Genomic DNA, 27,933 nt, shown 5'->3' on the forward strand with positions numbered 1-27,933 from the left:
GGATGGATGTGTCCAGTGCTGGACTAGAAGTTAGTTTGCTGCTGTGTCCCCAGCTCTGAGCCTGGCACTCAGGGCACAGAGAGTTGAGCAAAGCAGGAGCAAGCCTGTCCATCTCCCCCATACACCCGGGGTTGTGGGATTCCCACCGGGGCTGGCACAGGGCGCCTGGGGCAGTGGGACCCCTGCACCTCGTGTTTAACTCTTGCTTCCAATGCCCCATTAAGAAGGGAGTGCTGAGCCGGCGCCGCGGCTCAATAGGCTAATCCTCCACCTTGCGGCGCCGGCACATCGGGTTCTAGTCCCGGTCAGGGCACCGATCCTGTCCCGGTTGCCCCTCTTCCAGGCCAGCTCTCTGCTGTGGCCAGGGAGTGCAGTGGAGGATGGCCCAAGTGCTTGGGCCCTGCACCCCATGGGAGACCAGGAGAAGCACCTGGCTCCTGCCATCGGATCAGCGCGGTGCGCCGGCTGCAGCGCGCCTACCGTGGCGGCCATTGGAGGGTGAACCAACGGCAAAAGGAAGACCTTTCTCTCTGTCTCTCTCTCACTGTCCACTCTGCCTGTCAAAAAAAAAAAAAAAAAAAAAAAAAAGAAGGGAGTGCTGGATGGCTCCCAAGAGCCCCAGGCACCTTCCTAGGTGACCATCTGGGGTTAGGGCAATCTCCAAGAACCCAAGGGGCCTGATTGCCTGCTAACTCTGCCCATGCTGACCACCCTGGAGAAGGGACCACCATACCCTCACCCCTCACCCTGCATTCTGGGTCACACTGTTGGGGAGGGGCCCCATCTCTGGGGAGCAGACCCTCCTTCTCTAGACTTGGGGTTCCTGCTGAACTAGTGAAATCCCGGGGGGGCGGGGTCTTGCTGGTCCTGTCACATGTGATCCTTGCCTCTTGTTCCTATCTCACCCCTAGTTTACAAGTAAGGGACTCAAGCCAGAGAAGGTAAGACACAGACCGGCATCCTGACATGGGTAAATCAGAAAAGGCTGAGACCACTGGGCTGCTAAAGAAACGGCGGGCGGTGCAGAAAATAGCCAAACCAGTCGTTTGTGACCCCGCAGACAAAACAATGATCTAAGCGGCGGGGGGGTGGGCAGTGTAGACCCTGCCCGGGACAGTCAGCATCTTTGATTGCTCTGCCCCACACACGCTTCCCAGCCCCACCCTTCAGCCTCCCTTCGGTTCCCCTGCTCTGCCCCCCCCCCCCACCCAGAGAGCTGGGTGAGAGCACCCTACCTCCGTGAAGATGGCGATCAGAGCCCAATCAGGTGCAGGCGCCCGCACACGCACACACACATGCACGTGACCTCATGCACACACACATACGCACACAAGCCATAAACCTCTCTCATGCACACAGAGGACATGAAAACACTTGTAAAGAAAACACATAAACCAGCGCAGATAATCATTACAGCGCCACTGTGCACACGGCACGGAGAAGATGGGGCACGGAGTGGTGGGAGGTGGGCCAGGGGAGCTGGGGGATGTTCGCTCAGAGGGCATTTCTGAGCAGAGCTGGGGGGCGGGGAGGCCACACAGACCCCTCACCCCTGAGAAGTGGGCGCCTAGGACTGCCGCCGCCTCCCCTCCTCCCTTCCTATCAGTCCCCTTCACTACTGACCCCAGGCCCATTACCCAACCCCTGGGAGGGTGCTGTGGCCAGGGCAGAGGCAGGCGCGGGGGTGCAGGGGAGCCAGGGGCAGGGGGCTGCCACCCAAGGCCCCCCGAGGCCCATCCATCAAGCCAGCAGAGATAATCAGAGCACTCCGGCAGCCCAGGACACTGATTGCTCTCTGGGCACCGTAAACACAGGGAATAAATCTGGGAAGGGGCCGGGCAGAAGAGTGCTCGGCAGCAGGGCTGGCCACCCTGCCTGGGAAGGGAGAGGAGGCCCATCCATCATTCTGAGAGATGCAGCAATCTAGGCCAATGAGATCGGGACAGTCGGGGGAGGGGGAGGGGGCCGCGTAATAAAATAATCCCGGCAGTGTGGCTGCTCCGCTCCAATCTTATTTACACTCGGGGAGATGCCAGTCCCTGCCTCCGCTCCAGTTGATACCCAGGAGCTGCTACAGAATGCTTCTGCCACTGCTTCAAAGAGGCCTGGCTGCAGGGGGCAGGCGAGAGGGCCGTGCAAGTGGCATCTGCAGGCCGGGAGCAGGTGGGCTGTGGGCAACACTGGTTCCTTTGTGCTGGCCAGGCAGGCCCTGGGTTTGGATGGGAGGCGGGCAGGCTCGTTGGATGGGAGGCGGGCGAGTCCCGAGCCCTCCTGCCTTCTATTAGTTCCCAGCACTTCCTGGGTGCAGGGCAGGTTCCAGCCCGGGGCACTGATCTCACAGCTCCGGCTGGTGCCTGGGCCACAGGGGCCGCGCGGTAATTCAAGCTAACGGAGCATGGATAATCTAGAACAGCAGAGGGTCTAGGAGGAATTTCTCCTTGGCGTCGAAACCGATCAGATGACTGCTGTGCAGCCGAGTTACCTTCCTAATTAAGCAAGCGAGTCTGTGGGGCCTGAGCCCACATGGTGACCTGCAGGGTCAGGGCGCGGGCGGCAGGAGCGGGGCGGCCTGCACGTGGACCATCGAGGGAGCTCCCCCTCAGCCACACACTGGGGGAGGGTTTTGATTTTCCTGCTCCTGGGCACTTCTCTCCACCCCTGCTGTGCTTTGAGGCTGAGGATGCCTGGCCCCCACTTCAGGGCCTCTGTGCCCCCACCCCTCCGACTCCCTGTCCTGATCCTGCCTGGAGCAGAGGAAGCACCAGCTCTTTCATCCCAGGAGATCAAAGCAGCCATCCCTGGGGAACACCCTAAATCCCCACACCCTCCTCTTAGAGGGGCCCCTCCCTTGCCATCTTTTGGGATCTCTGGGTGAGGGCACAAGAGACTAAAACCTTCCAGGAGCACAGGCACTGGCTCTGGAAGATCAGCTTGCTGAGCCCTAGAGCCACCCGGGATCTGGGGGCAGCCTCAGGTGGATTCTCTCCAAGAGGCTACCACACCTGCCTCTAGTCTGAGACATGGGGGAAGGCCCCCCAAATGGCAGCAGTGAGGCCCAGACTCTGGGCTGACACTGTGGTGCAGCAAGCCGTGAGTTAAGCCGCCGCCTGCAGCGCCGGCATCCCTTATGGGTGCCGTGTCCTGGTTCTTGCCCTGGCTGCTCTACATCTGATCCAGCTCCCTGCTGATGTGCCTGTGAAAGCAGTGGAAGGTGGTCCAAGTGCCTAGACCCCTGCATCCATGTGCGGGACCCAGAAGAAGCTCCTGGCTTCAGCCTGGCCCAGCTCTGGCCACTGTGGCCATTTCAAGTGTGAACCAGTGGAAGGAAGATCTTTCTCCTCTCTCTCTCTGCAACTCTGACTTTCAATAAAAGAAAAGAGAAAAGAAAGAAAAAGAAAGATAGCATCAAGACAGTCTACTCCAGCACAGCCACATGAACACTCCCGGGGCACAACATAACATAGCAATTGTCCTAAAACTTCAAAGGTGTCCAAGGAACACAACAGTTTTACCACCGGGCCTCTGAAGACACAGCGCAGTAACTCCCCCAGTGTCTTAGGGATGTCCAAGTGCAGCCCCAGGCCATCCCTGCCTGTGGGAGGGACAATAAGGTGCTGTGCAAAGTGGGAAGGCAATTCTAGAAGCCAGGCCTTTTAGTCCTGCAGGCTTTGTAAGCTCCTCGGTGCGATCATGGATGCTGGGCCTACCTCCCGGATCTGAAGCCTGCCTCTGCCTCCTTCCTACTCATTATCCGCCCTCTAGCTAGGCCTCAGTTTTCCAGTCAATAAAGACGGGGAGAACAGAAGTACCTTGCACGTGAGAAACTCTGAGGGCTGAAGGTGAAGTCAGTTATTACATGCTAAGTTGTTGGGGCTGGTGCTGTGGCTCACTTGGTTAATCTTACATCTGCGCTGGCATCCCATATGGGCGCTAGTTCTAGTCCCGGTTGCTCCTCTTCCAGTCCAGCTCTCTGCTGTGGCCCGGGAGGGCCGTGGAGGATGGCCCAAGTGCTTGAGCCCCTGCACCCGCATGGGAGGCCAGGAGGAAGCACCCGGCTCCTGGCTTCAGATCAGCGTAGCACCAGCCGTGGCGGCCATTTGGGGGGGTGAACCAATGAAAGGAAGACCTTTCTCTCTCTCTCTCTCACTGTCTAACTCTGCCTGTCAAATTTTTTAAAAAGACGTTTACAACAGTACCTGGCACCCAGCAGCTCCCAACAAAAGTCTGCCATTATTGTCTTCATCATCAAAGGCAGACAAACCATCCATCCACCCAGCAAGTACTCCTAGCCTCTTTGGGACACTAAGCCCCACCATCAGAGGAGGGAAAGCAGTGGGCACGAGCAGAGGCCCGCACAGAGGAGGGCCGTGGGCTGCGAGCCGGGGAAAGGCTCCTCCTATCACTGGATGGGCAGCCACCGAGTGCTCCTGGGCCTGCAAGTGCCTTTCTCAGGTGTGCTTTACGTCTGCTCACGCACGAAGCAGTGTGGACAGACTGGAGGCAGGAGGCACGGCGAGAAGTAAGGCAGGGATGCAGCACGAACCCCACCAACGGGGATGGTGCCACCAGCCTCCCCCACAGTGGGCCCCGCCTGGTGTGGTGGCAGGGTTGGCTTGAGCTCTGGGACATCCTCGCTGCAACTCCTCTCCTAGTGGCATTTGCCCACAAGACACCAGCAATAAGGGAAGAGGAGCCACCATTCACGGGCACAGAGATCCGGGCTCCTAGCAGCCGCCTTCTCAATCCTACCTGGGGCTTGTGCTTGCTGTAAGCGAGCTACAGGCAGGTGCCACGGGCAGATACGGCTGCGGGTCCTCTTTCCTCCAGGGCAGGGCTGACCGCATCTGCCCAGACAGATTGGTGCTCCCCCCCTCCCCGCTGACTCATTTGGCGGGAACACCAGCTCACCTGCCAAAGCGTGGGCTGACCCGCGTGACCGCCCTCCCCCCACCCAGGAGCAGACAGAGTGAGACAGAGAGCACTCAGAACCAGTTGTTTGGGTCTGGCCCTCATGGTCCTACACAAGCCCAAGGCCCTGGGACCAGTGTGCTTGCCTTTGCCCCCGTCTTGTTCTGCACGGCACCTTCAAGGAGCTGGGCCAGTGTTCTGGCAGGACTGCAGGCGAAGAAAGACAAGGCAGAGTGGGCAGAGCAGGCACAGTGGAGGCTGGCTCTTAACAGGCACGAGAATCTGCGAAGAATCCTGTCTCCAATGGGAAGAACCCCAAGGTGAAACCCAAAGCCCTCCATGACAGCTGTGGACAAGGCACCAACTGCGGGGGTGGGCAGGCTGAGGAAGGCCTGCTCTTGGAGGCTACACGCTCTTTCAACTTTGGCTGTGAGTCCATCCACAGGGGAGGGACAATGCTTCCACCATGGGTTCCCCAAGTCCCCATGCACTACAACTCAGTCCAAGGCCACGGTGAGGACTCCAGACTCCACACCTGCTCCCAGAGGCTCACAAGGGCCCTCCTCCATGGAACAAGGATGCACTGAGCTTTGTGGCCAGCTCTTCCCAGAGAACCCAGACTCCTTGGGACAGCCCTGGAGGGGGCTGTGTCCTTGTCCCCTTCCAGCAGGGGGCAGGGCTGAGTCTACAAGGATGGGCGGGACCATGAGTTTCCAGCTTTGGGAGCATGCACTCAGGACTTGAGAGGGGCACACTCCACTTCAGCCCATGGATGGAGCTCAGATGCCCAACAGGACGCTCATGCTCACGACCACTGGCCTGTTTTGCTGCCTGGGCCATGCCTGCAGCTGTGTCCCAGTGGAGCCACCAGCCAGCGGAACTAATGTCCTCTAATGAGATCCGGGCCAGAGTGGCCAGGCGGGTTTTATTGTCTGTGGCTTGGTAATGAGACTCCTCATAAACTGGGGGTGGAATTGGGGTCTGTGCAGACAGAGTGGGGGTGGGAGTGGCCCCGGGAGAGGGCGTTGGCTCTTTCTGCCCAATCTTGTGTCCCTTCTGCTCTCAGCTGCTCTGTCTGGTCCCCAGGGCTTTCTGAGCACCTGTTCTCGGCCTCTGGGCCTGGCCCACACCCTGCCCTGTGCCTGCCTGTGCCCTGGGGCTCAGCTCACACCCCAGAGGCCCTGCCCAAGTCTCAGCCTGAAGGCCAGGGGTAGCGGAGATGCCCTCCCGCCAAGCAGGACACAGCTTCCCGGGTCCCCAGCTGTTTGGTCACTAGACATCCCTAACCCTTTGTTAAGCTGGGCTCTGTGCTCACTCTGGCTGGGCCACCCTCCAACCTCGATCCTTAACTCATTCCTCTCTTCCATGGGGAGCTGCCTGACTGTGGCACGTATCCCGGTGGAAGCAAGCAAAGTGACCGGCTACTGCCTGGACAAGGGCTTTCGCAGCCTGACTCAACCTCTTCCCTGCCTGCCCACCCGGCTCACTTCTGCCTCCTGATGAACTCACTGGGGTTGATGTCAAAAGACCCAGTGATGAATTTGGCCATGCTGGTGTGCAATGGTCAGTGAGTTACTGACCCTGAGTCTCACGTTCCTCCTCTGGAAAATGAGAGCTATATGGGGTCTTAGGGAGCTACATGGGGTCTTAGGGAGCTACATGGGGTCTTAGGGAGCTACATGGGTCTTAGGGAGCTACATGGGGTCTTAGGGAGCTACATGGGTCTTAGGGAGCTACATGGGTCTTAGGGATCTACATGGGTCTTAAGGAGCTACATGGGTCTTAAGGAGCTACATGGGTCTTAGGGAGCTACATGGGGTCTTAGGGAGCTACATGGGGTCTTAGGGAGCTACATGGGGTCTTAGGGAGAGTTGGCCAAAATTCTGCACTGCCTGGAGCACCACAAATGTGGCCCCCTCGTGGGGCAGAAAGGGCTTCCCCCAGCGAGAAGCTGGTGACCCCTGCAGGAATCCTGTAGCTGCCTGGCTACAACCCTCTCACCAGGCAGGTGGACTCTTGGACAGGAGGGTCCTGGCACCACCCTCCCTTCCAACGCAGAAGTCTGAAAGAAGGCAGGGGCTGCCACCCTCCTAACCAGCCCCAGGCTGCTGCCACAGCCAGAGCTCCAGATGGGCTGTGGTGCCCCAGCTGGGCCACAGCCAGGGAGCGAGGCGGGAGCTGGGAGAGCCCTCAGCGACATGCTGCAGAACAAAGGCCACACAGCACCTGCAGCCTACACAGCAACTCAACTACCACAGGAGCTGGGCTTGTGCAGGTGGCTGCAGCCAGCCATGCCACCTGGGCACTCCCGGCTGCTGTGGCCTGAGCCTTCCAAGGCAGCCCAGCCTGGAGACAGGGAAGGGGAGCCCAACTGAGGGAAGGCAGCTGAGTGGCTAAAGAGGAAGTGTGCAGCTGGCACTGCCCAGTGAGCCAGTGAGCAGACTCACAGGGGCCAGGGCTGTTCAGAGGAGAGGCACGGGGACCAGCAGTTACCCCCTGACTGCATGATGACGATGCACCTGGCAATGGGCTAAATACTGTTCATGCATTAGCCCCAATCTCTTCTTCACAAACCTCCTTGGAAATCTGCATGAACAGAAACCCATTTCACAGATGGGAAAGCATAATCAAGGTCACTCAGCTAACCACTGGTCATGCTGGGATGCCAGTCAGTGCACCTGGCCCCATTCTGTGGTCTCACTACGCTGGGCAGCCAGGACAGGGAAACCACTAGTGTGGGGAGAGGCACTGAGCTGTCTGTTGCTCTGCTCTCCTCCCCTGAGAGGCTGCAAAACACAGACCCCTGTGTGCCCCCAAGATGCACAATCCAACCCCCACCCAGGATAAACCTGGGATTACCCACTGCCCTAAACATCCCACCGCTGCTGTCACCAAGTCTTCCTTGGTGTCCTTCGTGTGTCTCTGTGTTGTCCAGAGTTCATCTCTCTTTGGGGAGTGGGTCAGGGTTCAGGCACTACGGTTTGATGGCTTCTGTCATCTCTCTTCCCATTCCTCGGATCTCCCAGTCCCAAACAGCCCAGTGCTTAAAGGGTTAAATGGGCTAAGGGGGTGTTATCTCCAGCTCAGGGCAGTCCCCAGGCAAGGTGATCCCTGCTCAGATCTTAGGTTACCTCCTGCCCCAGCCCTACATCTGCCGGTCTCTGTGGACCAGCAGGCAGCATGGGCCAAACGTCTTCCGGCTGGGCTGGGGCACAGGGTGCTGGGCCCCCAGGACTGCCCTCTTCCCCACTCCTTATGCTGACTCCCACTTCCTTTCCCTACAAGGGGGCTCCGACTTTCTGCTGTACAAACCTGGGATGCTTCCAGGCGCATGTACGTTGCCCCTTGGGCCCCCACATGGCTCTGCAAGGCTGCACAGAGCGCACCAGCCCTCCTGTCCCTCTTCAGTGCCCACCTATGCTGCCTTGCCACCCCAGGATCCTTTGATGCCCCTCCCCCACAGGGGGACCTATGCAGGAAGCCAAGATGCCAGATTAGGAGCTGAAAACCTCTCTCAGGCCCTTGCGGCCATGCATGGGTCACGAGAACCCATGGGGCAGGCCAGGCCCAAGCCGGCACCAGATCCAGAGCTGCTCGGTTTGCCAAGCAGACAACAGAAGGTTGACAACAGAGGGACGGCTCTGCAGGTGTTGTGAAGGTCCCAGGCATCTCCCTGAGAGGAGGCAGAGGCAGGATTAAAGTCAAGGGCAGATGAGAAAAAAGAAGTGTGTATGCGGCACCCCACTCCCCATAGGCGCCGGATCCAGCAGCTCGTCTCGGGAGGAGCTGCCAAGGGCAAACCCTGGGTCCCCTCCCAAAGTCACCCTCCCTGAGCAGTGCCAAGGCTCAGAGGCACTCACGAAGTCCTTGTCAGAACAGCACAAGAAATCATTGCGAGTAACCTACATTTGGTATCATATATTTATGACTCCAGTCCCACGGTGACCCAAAGATAGCAGTGCACACACGCACACACGGCTGAATAATCCAGGCTCCGCCGATCTGCACACGCCTCGCACAGTGCCTTGCAGACGGCCACCACAGACACACAAAGCCTCACACACATGTGCCCACACGCCCGCGCTAGACGAAAGGGGAGCCAACCGCCAGTGTCCACGGTGGCCTGGCACGCTGGCTAACGGTCAAAGTTTCAAGAACAGAAAAGCGCAGCCAAATAGGGAAAGAAGCAGACACCCTTCCATCTGCCCCTCCCCCAGGCAGGAGGCATTCCATTTACCAGGTTAACCAGGAGAGATACAATCAGAAAAAAATCGAAGACACATGCACACCTCCCTTGGGTGTTTTCTGTTTGTGCTGAACAATGAACATTAGTCAGCTGCTAAACAATGGCGCATCACACACACAGCACCTGGGGCCGACCCCCTGCCCCGCCAGCAGGGCCCACCTGCTCAGCCATCAGCACTTGGGCTCTGGCCGCCATGAGCATGCCGAGGCTTACAACCGGGGCCAGGGGTCAGGAATGGCCAGGGCGGGTTCATGGAGCAAAGCTAAGTGGTCAGCGAGGGACATGCAGCCACTCTTAGTCTCAGCCCACATCAGCCAACCAGGGGGACCGGTCAGGAGCGCTCCAAAGCCCAGGTTCAAGAGACACCACCCTGACCCCTCAGGCAGGGCAGCTGGGCCCAGGCTGGCAGTCTCTCCTCCCCTCCCTTCCCCGCTGCAAGCCGATGACGCCTTGAATCTGCTCCGGAGGCCCTCTCCACCGCACAGATTCCCATTTACACCTCCTGCAACGCTCAGGCCAGCACAATCGGTTTTGCCAGAATGCCCTGCCTGGCAAGCCTGAGCACACCGTGGCCTGCGAGTCAGGAAAAGAACCCAGCCGGCTGGACACTGCGAGTTCCAGAGGGAACCATCTCGGCCGCAAGGTCTGCACAGGCTGCAGCCCGACAGGTCTCGCGAGGGTGTGCACAACAACTCACAACTCAACAACTCGGGTGTGTGTTCTCCTTCCAGACAAAAGGTGTGGGGAAGCCAATTAGGGAGGGTGCCGTGTGGGTGGGACCCCTGCTCCTCAGTCTCCTCCCGGGCTCCCCGTGTCCCTGTGCAGGACGCACTCCCCATGCCCACAGACCCTCTCCTGCGAGTTAACGGGAAGGAACCACAGCTTGTCCTGCCAGGAAACCCGCTCCAGGGTGAAGTCTGTGTTGTCCTCACACTTCTCTGTGTGCTGCAGCAGGCAGATCGGGAGTGCTTCCAAGTCAGAGGCCATCACACATGCTGCCCCCCTCCCCCGACCTGCGTCCCCGACCACAGCCCAGGAGAATCTGAAAAAGGGCACCAGACCCCTGTGTCCCCAGGAAGAAGCAGGAGTGGGCAGCTGGGAGGAAGGCAGGGTGATGACAACTTCTGGGACCTGGCCCAGATGTGGCACTGGGCACATCTGTATCCCCCCATCTCCCGTCACAGCATCCCCAAGAGTAGGCACCAGGAGAACAGGGACTGGATGGGGAGCTTGGCGAGTCGGGGAACTTTGCCTGCCACGGATGCGACCCATCCATCAATTACGATCAATGGAAGAGTGCTTATTAAGTGCCTGGCTTGGCTATGATTCTCTTCGACTGCCACTGCCTTGTGTGGATCTCCGGTGATGGTGGGGTGCACATCCACCTTGAGCCAGGTGTCACCTCCTGTCTCTGCTTCCCAGGGGAGTTGGAGGGCCAAGCCCTGCAAGTGGCAGCCGGCAAACATCCCCCCCCCCCACCAGGGAGCTAACCACTGAGTCACACAAAGCTGGAAGCAGAGCCCAAAAGGAAGGGAGGAGGGGGTGAGCTCGTCCCCCTCCCCCAAACCTTCCCCTTTGTCCACCGGGGATTAGCTTAACCCCTAACGTGCCAGACCAATCAGAGCTGCCGAGAAGCTCTTTCTGTGGAGGCAGGAAACAGAGAGTCCCAGGAGCCCCCACCCTGGTGGTCAGGCAGACCCTACAGCCCCAGCGTCGGCATCTCCGGCCGGCTGCCCAGGCAGCCCACGGCCAGACAGAAACCTCTCCCTCTCGCCCAGTCTCCTTCTGGGGGCAGTGCTGCCCTGCCGCTGTGAGGGGGCAGTGACACCTGTGAGGTCGGAATCTCGCCCTCCCCCGCAGGCCAGTACCTGCTGCCCATCACACACAGAGATCTGCAGGGTCCCCGCAGGGAGCTGGGGGGCAGAGGGTGCATAGAAGTGTCCCCAAGCCCTCAGAAGGGCAGCCAGGCCGGCCCCTCTCCACTAACTACACAAGTCTGCGGCACCCTGGGCGGGCGCTGGTGGCTCAACTCCCACCCCGATTTTGTCACCCCAAGGCAAGTACCACGTGCTGCAGTCAAGCCCCCACCCCCAAAACACGACACTCATCTCGCTAGGGCAGGGTGTCCTCTCTGGTTTCTTCCCTGAGGATTAGGGAAGAACACACACACACCCCCTTCAGCGCCCCCAGCCACTGCCGGGAGCTCACGGCTTCCCCAGGGACACAAAGGGTTAAACCCAGGCAAGAGGACTCGGTCGGATTTGCCTCCTAAACGCATTTTCCAGTTCATTCCCCAGCACAAAGTGCCTGGGCCGGTCCTAGCCTCCGCCCCCACCCTACCCGTCAGAAGGGGCCACCGGGGCCACCCCAGGGTCCGGCGCCGGGTTAACTCCTCGGCTGCCGGCGGCCCGCACCTCGAGGAAGGACGCGCGGGGCACCCTCGGGGCCCCTGGGGAAAGTGGGTCATGCGGCCACCTGGCCCGCACGCAGCCGAGGCGTCTCCTCCGGGAAGAGCCCCGGAACCGCGCGCGGAGTTCCGCGGAACAGCCCAGTCCCGCGCGGTGCCCGCGGCCCCGGCCCGCGCCTCCGGGAGAGGGAACCGCAGGTGAGCGCGAAGCCGCTTCTGCCGCAGCAGCCCTTGCTGGGGCGCCGCGCGGCGGGAGGGGCCCGAGCGACCCAGGGGCCGGCGAGAGAAACGAAGCCCCCCGCGCCCCTCCAACCGCGCAGCCCCGCGGCTCGGAGCCGGGCGCCTCCCCGCCGGGGCTGGGTCTCGGACCGGGGACGGCGACTGCGGCGCTTATTTTGCATTTGTGTGTAACATGCCGTGTTTCCAAACTGCCTCCCGGGCTGAGAACTGGTTATTAAATAAATAGAACGCGATTACATATGATTATTTTTGTGAAGGACTGCGCGGGGAAAGTGCTTTCTCGCTGCACAGAGACGTGCATCCGACTGCTCCCCTGCAGGGCAGGCTCCGGGGGCTCCCCGGCCCCTCTCCCCGCCGGGCCGCCTCCCACCCCCTCACCCGAGCCCCGACCCAACTTTCCCGGCTCCTTTCGCTCCCTACCCGCGCCCCCCCCCCCGCGCCCCGGCCGTGCCCGCCATCCGCTCCCGGCGCCGCGGAGGCGCTGGATGGGGTGGGGGGCGACGGCGGCGACCGCGCTTACCTGGGAGGAAGAACGCGGTCAAGCCGAGAGCGAGTCCCCACCAGCGTCCAGCGGCGCCCGCAAGCCCCATCCGAGCCATCGGGGGCCGGGGGTCCGGCGGGGAGAGCGGCCCTCGCGCTCCAGAAAGCAGCCCGGAAGACGAGGGCGGATCGCTGGCGGCCGGCGGGCGCTGCGAGGATCCAGGTCAGCAGCGGCTGCCGGCCGGGGCGGGGTGGGCTGGGTGCGATCGGCGCGGCCGCGATCCGGGCCCCGGGCCGCCGCCGCCGCCGGCTCAGAGGCTCGGCAGATGCCCGCCGCAAGTTGCACGAGTCATGCCCCCTTCGCCTCCTCCGCTCTCCGCCCCGCGCCGGTCCCCGCCCTCTTCTTCCACGCAGAGCCGGGCTGGGGAGAGGGACCCACCCCCGGCGCGCCCGGCTGCCCGGCTGCGCGGCGCGGGCTCCCGGCCCCCCGCGCGCTCACAGCCTCCCGCGCGGCGCCCGCCTGCAGGCGTCCATGGCCGGCCGTCCTCCGAGGGTGGCGGGACGAGCCCGGGCGGCGAGCGGGGCCGGCGGCCAGCGGCCGGTCCGGGCGCGAGGAGGGCGAGCCGGGGTGCGGGTCCTCGCTGCCTGCGCTGTGCCGGGCGCCGGCGACCCGCGACGCTGTGGAGCTGCTCGGGCGCCGAGTGCAGCCGCGCTCGCCTCGCTCGCCGCGCTCGCTCTCTTTCTCTGCTCACTCGCCGAGCCCCAGCCTCTCAGCCGCTCGCCCGTGATGTCAGCCCGCGGGGGAGGGGTTAGCGTTAACCCCCTCGCGGCTCCGAGGCGCGCCCGGCCGCGCGCGCGCCTCCCGGCCCGGGGCGCCGGCGCTGCGGAGCGAGGGCCGCGGGGTCCCGCTCAGGCCCCCTCGCGCCGCGGATGCCCCCTCGGTCGCCTCTGACAGGGGCAGCGGGCCTCAGGGCGGGCGGCGCTCCTCGGTCGCCGACAAAGGGAGGCAGTGACCCCTAGCGGCCGGCGTCGGGGCCCAAGGCGCCGGTGGGGGTGGAGTTAAGATGGGGCGGGCGCGGAGCAGCGGCGGGGAGAACCCCGGAGCCGGCGCGGTCCGAGCTGAAAGGGCTCCCGCGGGCCCTCACGCCAGCCCTGGCCCCAGCTGGCGGATGAGGAGTCGAAGGCCCAAGACCGGGCCCGGGCGGGGCTGGGACTAGAACCCGGGAGCCAGGGCTCGCTTCCTCGCTGGAGAGAGGCAGCCGGAAGAAGGCGGTGGGCATTAGCGGGCGAGGTGGCGCCACCGAGGTTTCCAGTGGGGTTGCTTTTCCAAAGCCTGAAGCGCCCCCTCCCTTCTCCTAACAGAGCAGGAGACGGGGCTGTGCCCTGGGCCCGCACCTCTGCTTTGGACGAGTGGCGGGGTCCCCCGCAGGGCAGGGACCCTCCGCCCCGTGGCGGTCACTGCCCAACACCACAGGCGGGTGTGTGGTGGGCTTCGGAGGCTGACTGACAGGGTTTGGCCCTAAAGAGCGCCGAGCACCCCCCTACACACACACACACACACACACACAGGACCCCGTGACCTGACCAGACAAGGTGCCCTTTGCCAGGGCCCAGCCCTCCCGCGCACAGGAGCAGGGGGCAGTGGCCTGTTTCTGATAAAACGTGAATTCTAGATCCTGAGAGTAGAGGGCAGGAGGAGGAGGAGGGGCAGGGACAGCCCGGCATCCCCCCTGCTTGGTGCCTGGCCCCCGAGTGTCTTGGTTTCTCCCTGAAGTAGTCAGATTCTGCCCTCAGGTGAACGGTGCCATAAATGTTGACATGCCATAAAGGTAGCCTGTGTTTTCTTTGCACCGAAGCGCCCTGCCAGGCTTGGGGAGACTGAGCCATGGTCATTGCTGGAGAGACACTCGGTGTAGACGGGGAGAGCAGTGAATGCAGACATAGAAGCAGCAGAACAAACGCCGAACCTGCTCTGGCATGGGTTTGGTGGGTCCCAGGGGGAGTGCCCTGTTGATGCGGGCTGGGGCTGAGCCAGCAGTCCGAGTGACAAGGGGAGGCGGTCAGGAGACTGGCCCGCTCACTCAGGCCCCCGGGGCCAGCATAAAGGCAGGCAGGAAGCTGGTGAGTGGGGCCATGGCTGCTCGGTGATGACCTTGGCATGAGCCTTGAATAAAGGCGGGCCTGCGGCTCTGAGTGGTGCCGGGTAGCCACCACGAGGGCTTTAGAATACCCTAGGAACTCTGTGGCCAGGAACTTCCCATGCGCTTCACGGGCTGGGCTGAGCTGGATTCATGACTGTGGCCGCCGACTCCACTTGGCATGTCATAGGAGCTAGGTTAGGTGGGTCAGGGGTGATCCCAGGGCCACCAGGTCTACCCGTTCCCACCCAGTCCATCCTTGGTAAGGCTTCTTTGATGGGCTGCTCTTCAATGGGGGGCAAGACAAGGCTGCCTGCGGCTGGGGAGGGTAGAGAAGGTGCAGCCAAGCCCCACCTGCCTCCTCCCTGTATCCCTGCGTTCTGCAACCTTGCATTGACAGTGGCAAAAAAAAAAAAAAAAAAAAAAAAAAAAAAAAAGTGCCTGTACCGAACACCTACAGACTTGTTCTTGTGATTGCCTAAGCAATGCAGTGTAACAACTATTTGCTGACCATTTACTTTGTATTAGGTGTTATAAGTCATCTAGAGATCATTTAAAGTAGAGGTACTCCTGGACTTGCAATGGGACTATGTCCCAATAAACCCACGGTAAAGTCAAAAGTATCCTACCTCAAGCCATTGTGATTCAGGGACCTCCTTTGATATGGGAAGGTGTGGCAATGGGCTATATGCAAATACTAGGCCTTTTTATGGAAGGAACTTGAGCACCCTTGGATGTTGGTGTCTGCAGGCAGTCTGGAGGCAATCCCCCTCAGATACTGAGAGAGGAGGTAGAGTGGCTTTTTTTATTTAAGATTTTATTTATTTATTTGAGAAGCAGTGTTACAGACAGAGAGAGGGAGACACAGAGAGTCTTCTTCCGCTGGTTCACTCTCTAAATGGCCATAACAGCCACAATGGGCTGATGTGAAGCCAGGCTCCGGGAGCTTCTTGCAGGTCTCCCACATGGGTGCAGGAGCCCAAGCACTTGGGCCATCTTCTACTGCTTTCCCAGGCCATAGCAGAGAGATGGATAGGAAGTGGAGCAGCCTGGACTTGAACCAGTGCTCACGTGGGATGCAGGTGCCGCAGGCCAAGGTTTAGCCCACTACGCCACAGTGCCACCCCTCATTCCTCATCTTTAAACAAGCATGGAGGGCTGCTGGAAGAGGTGACATTTGACTGAAGCCCTGAAGGGTGGAAGGGAGAATCCCGGGTGGAAGGGACAGCTGGTTCCTAGACTGGGAGGTACATGGAGCGGTGGAGGTTTTCCTGTGTTGGAACAGCAGCCAATCCTGCTTGGTTTGCATTTGGGGAATGTGTAAGAGAAGGGGACAGCTGATGGCAAAAGGTCCCGAAGGTTTGAGCATCCAGGGAGCAGGCTCTGCTTCCTCGAGCAGAAGTCCAGGAGTCATGTCTCCTTCAGCTACCATAGTCCAATTCACACAGCAAAAGCTGTTGATTCTGCTGCCACTAAGCATCTAAGTCTAATGACTCAGCTTCATTCCTGCTGTCACCACTCTACCCCTGCATCTGTGCTTACAGTCCCCTTGGGAGTGTAACCAGTATACATTGACCACATTGATGGTCAAGCACACGGGATGTCTGGAGTTAGGCCCTCACAGCCCAGCTCTCCACTCAGTAGCCGGGTGTCCTTAGTTAAGCAATTTACCTTCTCTGTGCTCAGCTTCCTGATTTCTAAAGCGAGGAACAGTAGCACCCATTAATGAGCTGTGAGGATTACCTTAAGAAGACGTGTTAAGTATTTGGAACGATGCCTGGTGTACAGGAAAAACTGTTTAAGTGTTAGTCATCTTTAATACTATAGTCTCTCTCCACATCCAGTTTTTCTTCTCTCTGACAGAGGGGTATACATGTTTTAAATTTTTTATTTTGAAATAATTTGGTATTTACAAAAGTATTACAAAGATGATACAGAGCTTTCTAGATACCTTCATCCTGCTGCCTCAAGTGTGAATGTTTTGTATAACCATGATACACTTATTAAAACTAAGAAATAAATATAGTATAATGCTAGTACCCCAAAACACAGACTTCTTCAAATTTCTCAGTTTTTCCCACTGATGTCTATTTTTTTTTTAATTTTAATGTTTTAGATTTATTTATTTATTTATTTATTTGAAATCAGAGTTACACACAGAGAGAAGAAGAGGCAGAGAGAGAGAGAGAGAGAAAGAGAGAGAGATCTTCTATCTGCTGGTTCACTCTCCAATTGGCTACAACAGCTGTAGCTGTGCTGATCCAAAATCAGGAGCCAGGAGCTTACTCTGGGTCTCCCTCATGGGTGTAGGGGCCCAAGGACTTGCGCCATCTTCCACTGCTTTCCCAGGCCATAGAAGAGAGCTGGATGGGAAGTGGAGCAGCTGGGACTTGAACCAGTGCCCATATGGGATACTGGCTCTGCACATGGTGGCTTTACTTACCCACTATACCACAGCATCGGTCCCTGATATCTAGGTTTTATTCCAGGATCCAGGCCAAGTTATCACATTGTATGTATCAGTGAATTATCTTCTAATGCAAATGATTGAGTCCCAGTGCCTGAGAGTCCTTTTTTGGCCTGCAGACTCTGAGACTCAGTGTCAAGTCCTCAACAAGGTGCATGGACCTGTCCCTGCTTCTGTACCCCATCTCATCCTGCTCCAGGGCTTTGAGTAGGATCCATTGTACTCTACTGAGAGTCCAAGCACTAAACTCACCTCTTCTGCCTTCACCCAAGCTGTTCCACCTGCTCCAACACTGGCCCTTCTTGGTGGCCAGTTATTTATTCTGTAGGGCACAGCTCATGGTGTCACTTCTTCATGGTGGTCCACTGGCTCTCAGCCCAGGTTGGTGCCCTCCTATAGTTCTTTTGTAACAAGTTGATTCACTCCCACTGGGTGGTCAGCCCTTCCTCCTAGTACCTAGAACATACCTGGTACCCTGCAGGCACTCCATGAAAATGTGTTGATTGACTAACTCACATCTCATGTCTCTTTTTGTGAATCACTTCCCCTCTCTGGGTCTGAATGTTCTCAACTGCAGACTGAGGAATTGTACGTGGTGTTCAAATTGTACTTGGAAATACCTAAAATTTGTTGGGCCCTCACTCTCTGCTTCAGCAAGAGCCATGTTGAAAGACCATGCATATGAAAGAGTTATCTGTACCCCCATGCTTATTACAGCTCAATTCATGATAGCTAAGATATGGAGTCAACCCACATGCCTGTCAACTGAAGACTGGATAAAGAAATTAGGGATACATATACCATGGAGTTCTACACAGCAACAAAAGAAAATGAAATCCTGTTGTTTGCAACAAAATGGATGAAACTGGAAAACATCATACTTAGTGAAATGAGGCAGTCCCAAAAGGACAAATACCATATGTTCTCCCTGATCTGTGATAACCAATAGAGCACCTAAAATGTAATCTATAGAAGTGAAAATGACACTCTGAAATGCAATGACTTTGTACAGCCCTTGTCTCAACTGTTGAGGAACAGTTTTTTTCATACTATTTGTTGAACATCTTACTTAGTATAGAGCTAATCATATGTTTTATAAAGTTAGTTGAAAATAGATCTTAGTAAAAAGATAAGAATGGGAATAGGAGTGGGAGGAGGAAGAGGGGTGGAAGTGTGGCTGGGAGGGCAGGTACAGTGGGAAGAATTACTGTGTTCCTAAAGTTATATTTATGAAATGCATGAAGTTTGTATTCCTTAAATAAAAGGTATCTGGGAAATAAAAAAAAGAAGGATCATGCTGGGTTTTTTTATTTTTTATTTGACAGATTTAGACAGTGAGAGAGAGAGACAGAGAGAAAGGTCTTCCTTCCGTTGGTTCACCTCCCAAATGGCCACCACAGCCGGAGCTGCACCAATCCGAAGCCAGGAGCCAGGTGCTTCCTCCTGGTCTCCCATGCGGGTGCAGGGCCCAAGCACTTGGGCCATTCTCCACTGCCTTCCCGGGCCACAGCAGAGAGCTGGACTGGAAGAGGGGCAACCAGGACTAGAACCCGGCATCCATATGGGATGCCGGTGCCGCAGGCGGAGGATCAACCAAGTGAGCCACGGCACCGGCCCCAGATCATGCTGTTTTCACATATCCCAAACATTGGCTTCTGAGAAAGAGTCTTCTCAGTGGATTCTGAAGATTCTTCTGCTTACAAAATTTTGCAAATTCCTGACAGATGCTTGCATTATATGCTACAAATTGCACATGCAAGGGTACTTCAAGGTCACAGGATTAGAAGATAAGTTTCGTAGGGGCAGGCATTTGGTGCAGTGGTTAAATTGCCACTTGGGACACCCACACCCCATGTCAGAATGCCAGCTTCCTGCTAATGTGTACCCTGGGAGGCAGCAGGCGATGGTTCCAGTACCTGGGTCTCCGTTAACGCATGTGGTCGACACAGGTGGAGTTCTGAGCTCCTGGCTTTGGCTGTTGCAAGCATTTGAGGAGTGAACCAGTGGATTGGAACATCTCTCTCTCTCTCTCTCTCTCTCTCTCTCTCTCTCTCTGCCTTTCAAATAAAATGAAGATAAACAAATAAAAGATAAGTTTTTTCTGGTGCATGGGATTTTTGAAATCCATGAATACTCACGTTGAATGATTTTACAACTCTGATTTTTTTTTTTTTTTTTCTCGCAGGCAGTTGTGAGCTATTGAAGGTTTCAGGACAGAGAAGCCCTGATTGGGAGCCTCAGGAGCTGTGCTTTCAGAAGATGGTTCTAGCAACAATGTGGGTAGGACGGACAGATGAGGCTTGGTCAGCGAGGGAGGCGGGAGCGAGGAGACAGGGTTGTCATGGAAGCTGAGCGAGCAGAGAGTGTAATGGCAGGGGTGGTGGAGGCGGGGGTTGCTGACAGTGTCTGACGCTGCAGAGTGCAGGTGGGGATCAGAGGGGGCTTTGGAAACAGTGGCAGAAGCACCAATGGCCTGTGGGAGGGCCATGCTGGTGGCTGAGAGGGGGCAGCAGCAGACCCAGGGTGGAAGAGGAGCCCACGGAGGGTGACCCACAGAGCCTGCCGGTGTCCTCGCTGCTTCTGAGAAGTTTGGTGGCCAAAGGAGTGAGCATGATGAGCAGAGGCTGGGCTGGCGAGACAGACCAAGGGCTTGTTTGCTCCTTGGTGGTGGGAAACTCAACGCTACTGAACATCTTGCAGACAGCGGGAGAAGGAAGCGGAGGAAGTACAAGAGGGCGTGGTTCATGGAGCAAGCCCTGGAGATAGGTAGGGGTGGGCCTGAGGGTGGAGGAGGGCCAGGCCAAGGGAAGGCCCAGGTGTATCTTTCTCAGAGCCTGGAGGGAAGGTGAAGAGTGTAGTACGGTGGGGGGTTGGGCATGGAGATCCGGGAAATTAATAAAAGGTCACCACCACGAAGCAGGAGCTGATGTTACCTTCAGGGAGAAGTTGGAAGGTGGTGTACTAGGCCAGAGGGAGTGGGAGGAAGGTGTGGTTAGCCATCTTCCAAACCCTGCAGGGGACAAGAGCATGCATTCCTGGGAAGCCTCAAGGCCGAGGGAGGCAGGGCCAAGGAGCCTGTGTCTGCAGATCCTTAGTGAGTGACAGAAAATGAACTCCCAGTCACTTTTCAGAATGAAGCTGCAGGTCCATTTGTCAGGGATGCTGTGGGTGGGATTCTTGCCCTGGCATGGAGAGCACAAGAAATGGGTTCCACGGTCCCTCCTGGCTCTGGGATGAGGACAAAGGACAAGGACAAGCAGCTAGGCTCACCTTTCTCACCTGCCTGGGGGCCAGAGGCAGGGGAGGGGCAGCCAGGCAGACCAGCCCCCAGGAAGGAGGCATCCCCAGGCGTGGCTTCCAGAACCCTCCCTCAGCTTCCCCAGGCTCTTTCAGAGAGGCAGCTGTTGGGCTTGGAAAGGACCCAAAGTCAATACAGTAATGACTTCCCCTCCCGGCAGTATCCCAGGCCCCTCTGGGTCATCCAGTAATTGGCTAATAAAGCTCACTTTGATGTGAGGGGAGCCCTAGTGAGAGTCCCCAAGATTCCCTAATTCCCTGCCATCTGCAGATAGGAGAGATGTGCCTTCGGAGTTGGAATGCTGGATGGGGACCACCCCTCCTGTGTCCCCAGTCTTCAGTGTGGAGTCAGCTGAGGCTGGGGGCAAGGGGAGAGGAGGGAGGGGAAGCCCACGGAGGAAGCACAGCCAGGGCCCTGGCCAGCCCGGGAGGACCCACCTGGCACGGGACCCCTTCCCTAGCTTGGCAGGCGACCTCAGCCAGGCAGTGCTCCTGGGGGGTGGCTGAGAAGCCACAGCACCTAATTACTGTCATCACCACCGTGGTGGCTGTGGTGATTATGATGGGAGCAGCATTTAATTATTGTTATTCCTAAAGAGCTCACTGCAGAGCTTCCCGATCGCCATGGCTGCCAGGGCTCTGCCAGGGCTGGGGAAGCTGAACACAGCTGCACCCCCCCCACCAGGTCCAGTGATGGATCGTACCCCAGTGGTACCGAGGTGGCCGACAGGCAGCCAGCAGCTGGCCCAGGGCTCTCCATAGGTCTGGGGGCTGGAGCTCTCAGCAGTGATAGAAAAGGCCTGGTCCCACCCAGTTCTCCAGGAAGAAGAGGATCCAGCAGGTGAATTAGTGTATGTTCTGCCTCTGGTTAGAAGGCACTCAAAACACACCTGTGAGTCAGCCTGCTGCAAATCCCAAAGCCTTCTGCCTGGGAGTCGAGGCAGCCTGGCTGCTTTGGGGTAGGAGTACTCAAAACTCAACGGTGATTCTGAGGACATGGATGCATCTGGGATCTGCTCAGGTCAGGAGGATGGGAAGGGACCGGGGGAGCGTCAGCCGGGACTCGCTCGGTGGAGACAGAATCGGAGAGGAAAGCACTTTGTGAGAGGAAGAAGACACTCCACCTCCCACCCACACTCTCTGCCCTTAAATCCAGGGGGTGGGTGTTGTGGTCAGGATAATGGTCAGGGTGGACTAGTTGCCTAGAGGAATCAGATTTTTTTTTTTTTTTTTGAGAGAGAGAGAGCCATAAGGAAGCTAGGAAAAGGAATCTGTTGTAAGCGAAGGGCAAAGAGTTACTGGGTCAATCTGAGCCCGGCACGGCGAGTGCGTGGTGGACGCTTGCCGGGGAGTGTGGAGCTGGGCTGGGCTGTGGTGCTGTGGCTCTTACCCTCTCGGGGTCACAGACCTTTTCAGGATCTGATGAAAATGGCGTGGCTCTGCCCTGAAATGACAGAGAGGCACAAGCCCAGTGTTTGCAGGGCACCCACCGATGCCCAGCTGTGGCCCCGAGGTGGGTCTGCTACAGAAGGAGTCCCTTGGGAGAGAGCAGCCCTGATCTAACTAGCTGGGCTGAGGGGCTAATGAGGGGCACTGGTGACATGGAGAATCTCGAACGAGGAGCGTCCAGGCCAGATTGCTATAATGGGGAGAAAACAGGTATCACCCACACACGGCCTTACACATCTGTTAAAAAAAAAAAGGCACCTGTGAAGAGGAAAGTAGGACAGCGACATGGAGAAATGGAAATACTTTGTGGGTGCAGATTTTTTTATTTTTAAATTTTCTTTAATATCATTATGAAGTTACTTTAATAGTAGATCTATTTTTTCCCTATATTATGTAAAGCACTTTTCCTGCAGAAATGAACTCCTGGATGGCATTTGATTTAGGTTTATATTGAAGCCACGTGCTCCTCAAGTTCATGCTTCCAGGGGGAGGTGCTCCAGGAGGGTCAGAAGGCCTGGACTCCGGGAACTGACCAGGTGCGGCTCAGGGGGCCGCTGAGCAGGGAGAGGACGTTGTGATCCGGAGCCAGGAGCGTGAGGCCCGAATTCTGGATCTGCAGCTCACTCTCCGGTGGAACCCGGCCGAGAAGAGTGAGCAATGGTCTCCGTTTGCCTGTGACTGAGAAGGGTCCCGGGACATGGGATGTTCAGTGCAAAATCTGGCAAGGTCCTGGGCCAGGCTGGCCACTCCACGGATGAGCTATTTCACCGCTCCGAGCTTCAGTCTCCTTGTGGGCGGGCAAGAAGGTGGTGATGACTCCAAGAACCTTTGTGAACTCCCCAGTCTTCACACCTGTTGGAGATGCTTATTACAGGTGTGGGGCAGGGGAGGCCTGGTTCTCCCCAGCCTTGAGATCTGAGAGCCCCAGAGCCATGATTTAAATATGAGGAGCTTAAGGTACCCAGTCTCTGGCATCAGGCTTTTAGCAGTAATTCACTCAAGAAATCTTTGTGGACTACCTGCACCCAGGGACTGTGTTAGGCACTGGGGTGACAGACACTCGCCCTTCCGTCCCGGGACCACAGTCTAATGGGGGAGGCAAGGGTTGATGAGCAAGTGGGAAGACAGGCAGGTCTAGGGGCCTAGGGGCACGGCAGGTGCATGGGGACCAGGAAAGATTGGGAGGGGCTCCTGCAGAGGTGAGCTGAGCCCCAAGGGGTGAGGGCTGGCAGCAAGGAGGCCTGGAGGCTGGGAGCATTGAAGACCACAGAGTAGTTCAGTAGGCTGGAGAGCAGGAGAGAGGGGGCTGGGGAGGGGTCTTCCTGCATCATGCTGGGCCTCTCTAAGCTGCGTTATGGACTTTGAACTTGATAGGGCTGGGGCCCAGCAGGAATGTTTTGCACCTGGCCACTTAGCAGCCCCATCTTCTGGTATGGTAAGATGGTGTTCCTGAGCCAGACACCTGTTTCTCCTAATAAGCATGTGTCCCCTGGACTTGAAGGTGCTCTTGAGCCCAGCCTGTCTGCCGAACGTGCCTGCAGCTCTAAACCCGGCATAGGCAATCCGTACATCGCCCTGGCAGGGCCCTGCTGCCTGGCACAGACTACGGCTCCAGAAAGCTGAGTGGCGGCCCTTGCAGGCATGCTGCTGTCACCCTGGTGTGTCCGTGTGGGCTTGATGGTTGCGTGGCAATAGTGCTCGGGGCATGCCGAGGGCTTGCAAAGCCCAGGCAGCCATAAGTACCGCACAGTTCTACTACTCGGCCCAGGGACAAGGCCCTGGGTGTGCGCCCACAACACAGGTGCGTGCACACACACTGACATCCGCCCGCGCTTCCACTGACATGCAGGCAAGCACATGGAGAGAGGTCCTGCTACCTGGTCACCACAGCACATCAGACGACATTCATCCGGGACACGCCCCTTCCAGCACATGTATGTTGCCATGCTCTACACATGGCCTCACACAGGAGCCCTGCAACCTACTCTGGCCCGCTCTCACTCTGGTGTTCTTACACAGACACCATGGGGATTAAAAAGGAACATTCAACATCCAGTGTTTAGCACAGGGTCTGGCACCTGCTGGGACTACAGTATTGCATCTCACTACGACACAATTATTTTAAGACACTTTAATGTTTGCAGATACTCCTAGGTGCACAGACACTGCCCCCTGCACTCTTTTAAGAGCAGGTGCAAACACAAGAACTGCCCTCTTCCACCAGGCTGGTACCTGCACGCCTGTGCACAGGACCAGGTTGCTCTCCCGGTTGCACCTGCACCCAATCACAACGGCACCACTCATAATAATAGCAAAGGCAGGTTGGGTGATTGCCTTCTACTTTTCAAAGGGGTTTCAGGTCTGTAATCTCATTTGACACCCACAGCAGCCCTGTGGAATGGGTGGGTGGAACAGGCATTATTGCTCCGGGTTTATGGCTGAAGAAGCAGGAGCCAGAGAGGGTAAGTCCGCCCTCTGGGAGCCAACCTGACTTTGGAAGCCAGTCTGACTTTGGGTCATGAGTTTTCCATGGCGCTCGGATGCCTCTGTGCCAGCCTCCAGCCCTCACCATGGAAAGCAGCACCCAGGGCAGGGGTCTGCAAGCTTTCTTGATTCCCAGTCAAAACATTTGCCAGAGTCAACCCCAGCTACGAAGTGGGAATTGGAGGCCGATAAAGGGAAACCGTCCTCATTAGAAATCCCATAAAGTCTCATTTATAGCTCCCGTCAGATGAAAGGGGCAGTGGACTGCGTTGGAGGGAAAAGCAAATACTGATTTCCTTTAGGACTGGCCCAGTCTCAGACAGCTGACCCTGGGAGGACCCGGGAGGTCAGAGGGGTGGGGGTGGGGGCGTCCCATCTGGACTCTTCCCAAATCTGTGCGCTTCTCCTCTGCTCTGTCTAGGGCCCGTTGGCTCTTCAGCTGTGGCTTCAGGAGAGGGGAAGAGAAAAGGACAAAGAAGGGGAGCCCCCAGAGTCCCCCTCTCCTCCTGTACCTGTAGTCGGAGCCTCCCTCTTGGGCTGGGTCCTGGGTCCTTCAGGACAGAGTGGGCACCCTGTCTCCTACCCTACTGGAGCAGAAGCCAGGACAGGCTACAAACCTCCTTAGACCTGGATGCCTAGGGCACAGAGTACCAGGCTCTGGCTGCCTAGGACACAGAGTGCCGGGCCCTTCCGTGTACCAACTGTGGACAGTGATGACCTCCTGCCCAGGAGGGAGGTGACCTGGTCGTCAAAGGACAGGGAGAGAGATCATTGCTTCTGGTGGTTCTACTGCTTCACTCTGGTTTCATCATCACTGTGGGCCTTAGTTTGCACATCTGTAGAATGGGGATAGTACAACCAAACTCACAGCATTGCTGTATAGAAGGGTCTGATGAGATGAGGTGTGGAAAGGCCACAGCCCAGTGCCTGGCACCCTGCTGGCCCTCTGCCCTGCCCCAGGAATGCCCCCATGGCGAAAAGCGCTTCCCCAGCCTCCTGGGTGTGCCGGCTCTGGCAGGGAGGGAGGCAGGCAGGGAGGGGACATCTGTTTGACACTCTTGTCAGCATCCGTTACCTGGCGTGTATTTTCCCAGGAGCTGATTACATTACAGCATGTGTTGATAAACATTCGGAGTCGAAGCACAGAGGAAACTGAGCAGAATGTTAAGCGGGTGAGGGTTTGGTCAGGAGATGCTGAGAGCGCGCTGGCTGTGATGAGCTGGAAGTGGTGACAGGCCCCAAGCTGGGGGCTTCTTAGCTCGCTCAGCCCCTTTCCCTTTCCAATCTCCCTGATCTGCCGTCCTGCTCCCCAGCAGGCCAATCGGATGCGGCCCGGAGGCCACGTTGTGGCCCGGAGGCCACGTGCCCCTCCCCATTCTAGCTCTGCCACAGAGGCTCTCCTGGACACTGGGGGCCACTCCCTTGATCTCCCTTGAACCTCACTCTCTTCCTCCGCGGAGTGGGTCTCATTACCCCCGCCCCCCCCCGAGCAGAGTGCAGAGTGCGTGAGAAGTCACCCGCCAACCCTGGCACATTGAGCCAAGCTGGCAGTCAAGGGGAGCTCTTTCCCTGGCTTCACCAGAACCCTGGAGGAAGCAGGTGCCCCTGGCCGCCAAGTGTGCTTTGGATGTTACGGCATGGGTTCTCCTTCCCACTTGGAGTGGAGAGGAGGGAGGCCGGCGCTCTTCCTCAGGCAGACTCCCCGTGTGCCGCAGCGCCGAGGCCTGGCACCGGCAGCCTGCCTCCCTCCGAGTCTGCCTGTGCCCATGCTTGGATGACCGCTGCAGGGGAGGCCCACCTGCCCGACGGGCTTCTCCCCCACCAGTCCACAAAGCCCCTGAGCGCAGGGGCTGTGCCTGCCTGGTCGCAGTGGCGTGCTAGGGCCGTCGCCGGGTCTGGCACTGGCAGGAATGAACCCCTCGATTTGGTTCGGGGAGACTGGTTGAGATACCTCACTGCAGAGCTGGGTGCTGTGCTATTCACGGTGGTTACTTCAGAGAGGGAGGGGCAGAGAGAGATCTTCCATCTGCTGGTTCACTCCCCAAATGCCCACAATAGTTGGGGCGGGGCGGGGCAAAGCAGGATCAAACTAGATCTCCCCCTTGGGTGGCAGAAACCCAATCATTTGAGCGATCACCTGCTGCCCCCAGGTGGGTGTGCATTACCGGGAAGTGGGCATTGGAGGCCTAGCCAGACTCGAACCCAGGCACTCACATGCGGACGTTTTACCCCTGAGCCAAACGCCTGCCTGCCCCGTGGCTCCCCTCTCTCTTGGCTTTTGGCGCAGGTTGTCTGGGCGGAGCAGTCCTGGGCCCTAGCCCTGCTCTCTCTGAGGCCGCGGCCTTTGAGGACCCGGGCATTTAGAACTGGAAATGAACAAATGTGTGAACGAACAGCTGGTGCTATCTCCCTCTCTTCTCTCGTGGGTCCTAGAGCAGGCACCTGGCATCACGGCCCCTGTCCCGGTGCACTGGTCGGCTAGGACGCAGCCCGGGGCTGCCAGTGTACGCCGAGCCCAGCGCGCCCGGCGCCACCTAGCGGGCCGGGGCCCCGCGACAGCGCGTCCCCTTCTTTTCCGGTCTGCGGGACCGGCCCCTGCCCCCCTGCACCGAGTCCGGGAGGCTGGGCGGCCACCACCGCCCGGCGCATTCTCTGCTTCCAGAGGGTGTGGCCACCCTCGGCCGGGGGAGCATAGGGCCCCCAGGTTCCGGGGAGCCCTGCCCCGACGGCGGCGAGCCCGGCGCCCCGGAGGCGGCCTCCCTCCCCTTCCCCCACACTCCAGTCGTGTCGCTCCCCCTTCGCCACAAAGAGGCCATTGATTGTAAAGATTAGCCGGGCTGATGGGAAGAAGGGAGGGGAAACACAGACACTTGCACACTCGCGCACACGCACGCGCACAAACTCAGAGAGCCCGTTCCTCTGCCTGGGCTGGGTAGGTGGTGGAGGGAGGAGGGAGGGCCAGAGGGCGGGGCTGCTCCTGGGCAGCCAGCTCCTGGCCCCCCTCCCCACTCCTTGCCCCCATCCCCTCCAATGCCTGAGTTTTGGAGGCGGATCCCCTGCCTGGCCTTCCCTGATGCATGTTGGCCTGCCTGCCCAGCCCCTCTAGAGGTGTGGTCTCCTCTCCCCAGCCAAGACGGTTGTTGGTGGCACCTAGGGGCCCTTTTTAATGGCAGGTGAAGCACTGTGGCAGTGACTGCAAAGCAGTCCTGTGTAGTAACGCATCCCGGGCCACAAGCAAGGCTTGGGGACCTGGGCGGCCTCTCGGTAGACGGGCGAATGGATGGCCCACAGTTCCCAAGGCATGAGTGCTGGGTGCCTTGTACTAGGGCCCTGGGGAGGGGTGAAAAGGCAGCAGCAGCTTTGGTAGCAAGGCTTCTGGAATCTTCCTTCTCCTACCCCGGAAAAGATGGGCCTGGACCTTCGGGTGGGGGCGGGAGGGGGCTGCATTGGCAACTTGCTTGGAGGTGGCCCTCTGAGCCATGGGCGAACTCCTGCTTGCTCGTGGGGACACCCCAGCTCTCGCAGCGTCTGAATTCCGGGCACCCTGAACTTCAGAGGCCGGGGCTGTCCCAGGCTCCCTCTGAGTCCGCCCACATGGGTGTGCCTGGCAGGTAGTATTTGCAAAGAGAGCCAGGAGCCGTGGGAACCAACCGACCGTGCAGAATCCCACCTGGAACTTCCTGGAAGCTCCCGCTGGCCACCTGGCTGCCCGTGTGTGCCCAGGCTGGGGGCGGGGAGAGACTGGGTGGGGATGCCACTGCTTGCCTGGTTTATGACTCTTCTTGCTCCCCAAAGCCAGGGCAGAGAGCGTGGCCCT

General features: G+C 58.3%; 1 protein-coding gene across 1 annotated transcript in view; it reads right to left on the reverse strand.

The window, feature by feature from the left end:
* Nucleotides 1-12,514, reverse strand: part of NECTIN1 (nectin cell adhesion molecule 1) — a 57,352-nt gene extending 44,838 nt beyond the window's left edge. The window contains exon 1 of the mRNA XM_062197202.1: nt 12,322-12,514. Coding sequence (XP_062053186.1) covers nt 12,322-12,400 — 79 coding nt within the window. The 5' untranslated portion in view covers nt 12,401-12,514. The remainder of the gene's footprint in view (nt 1-12,321) is intronic.
* Between the last annotated feature and the right edge of the window lie 15,419 nt (nt 12,515-27,933).

Source organism: Lepus europaeus, chromosome 7, assembly GCF_033115175.1.
Source record: "Lepus europaeus isolate LE1 chromosome 7, mLepTim1.pri, whole genome shotgun sequence".
Lineage (NCBI taxonomy): Eukaryota > Metazoa > Chordata > Mammalia > Lagomorpha > Leporidae > Lepus > Lepus europaeus.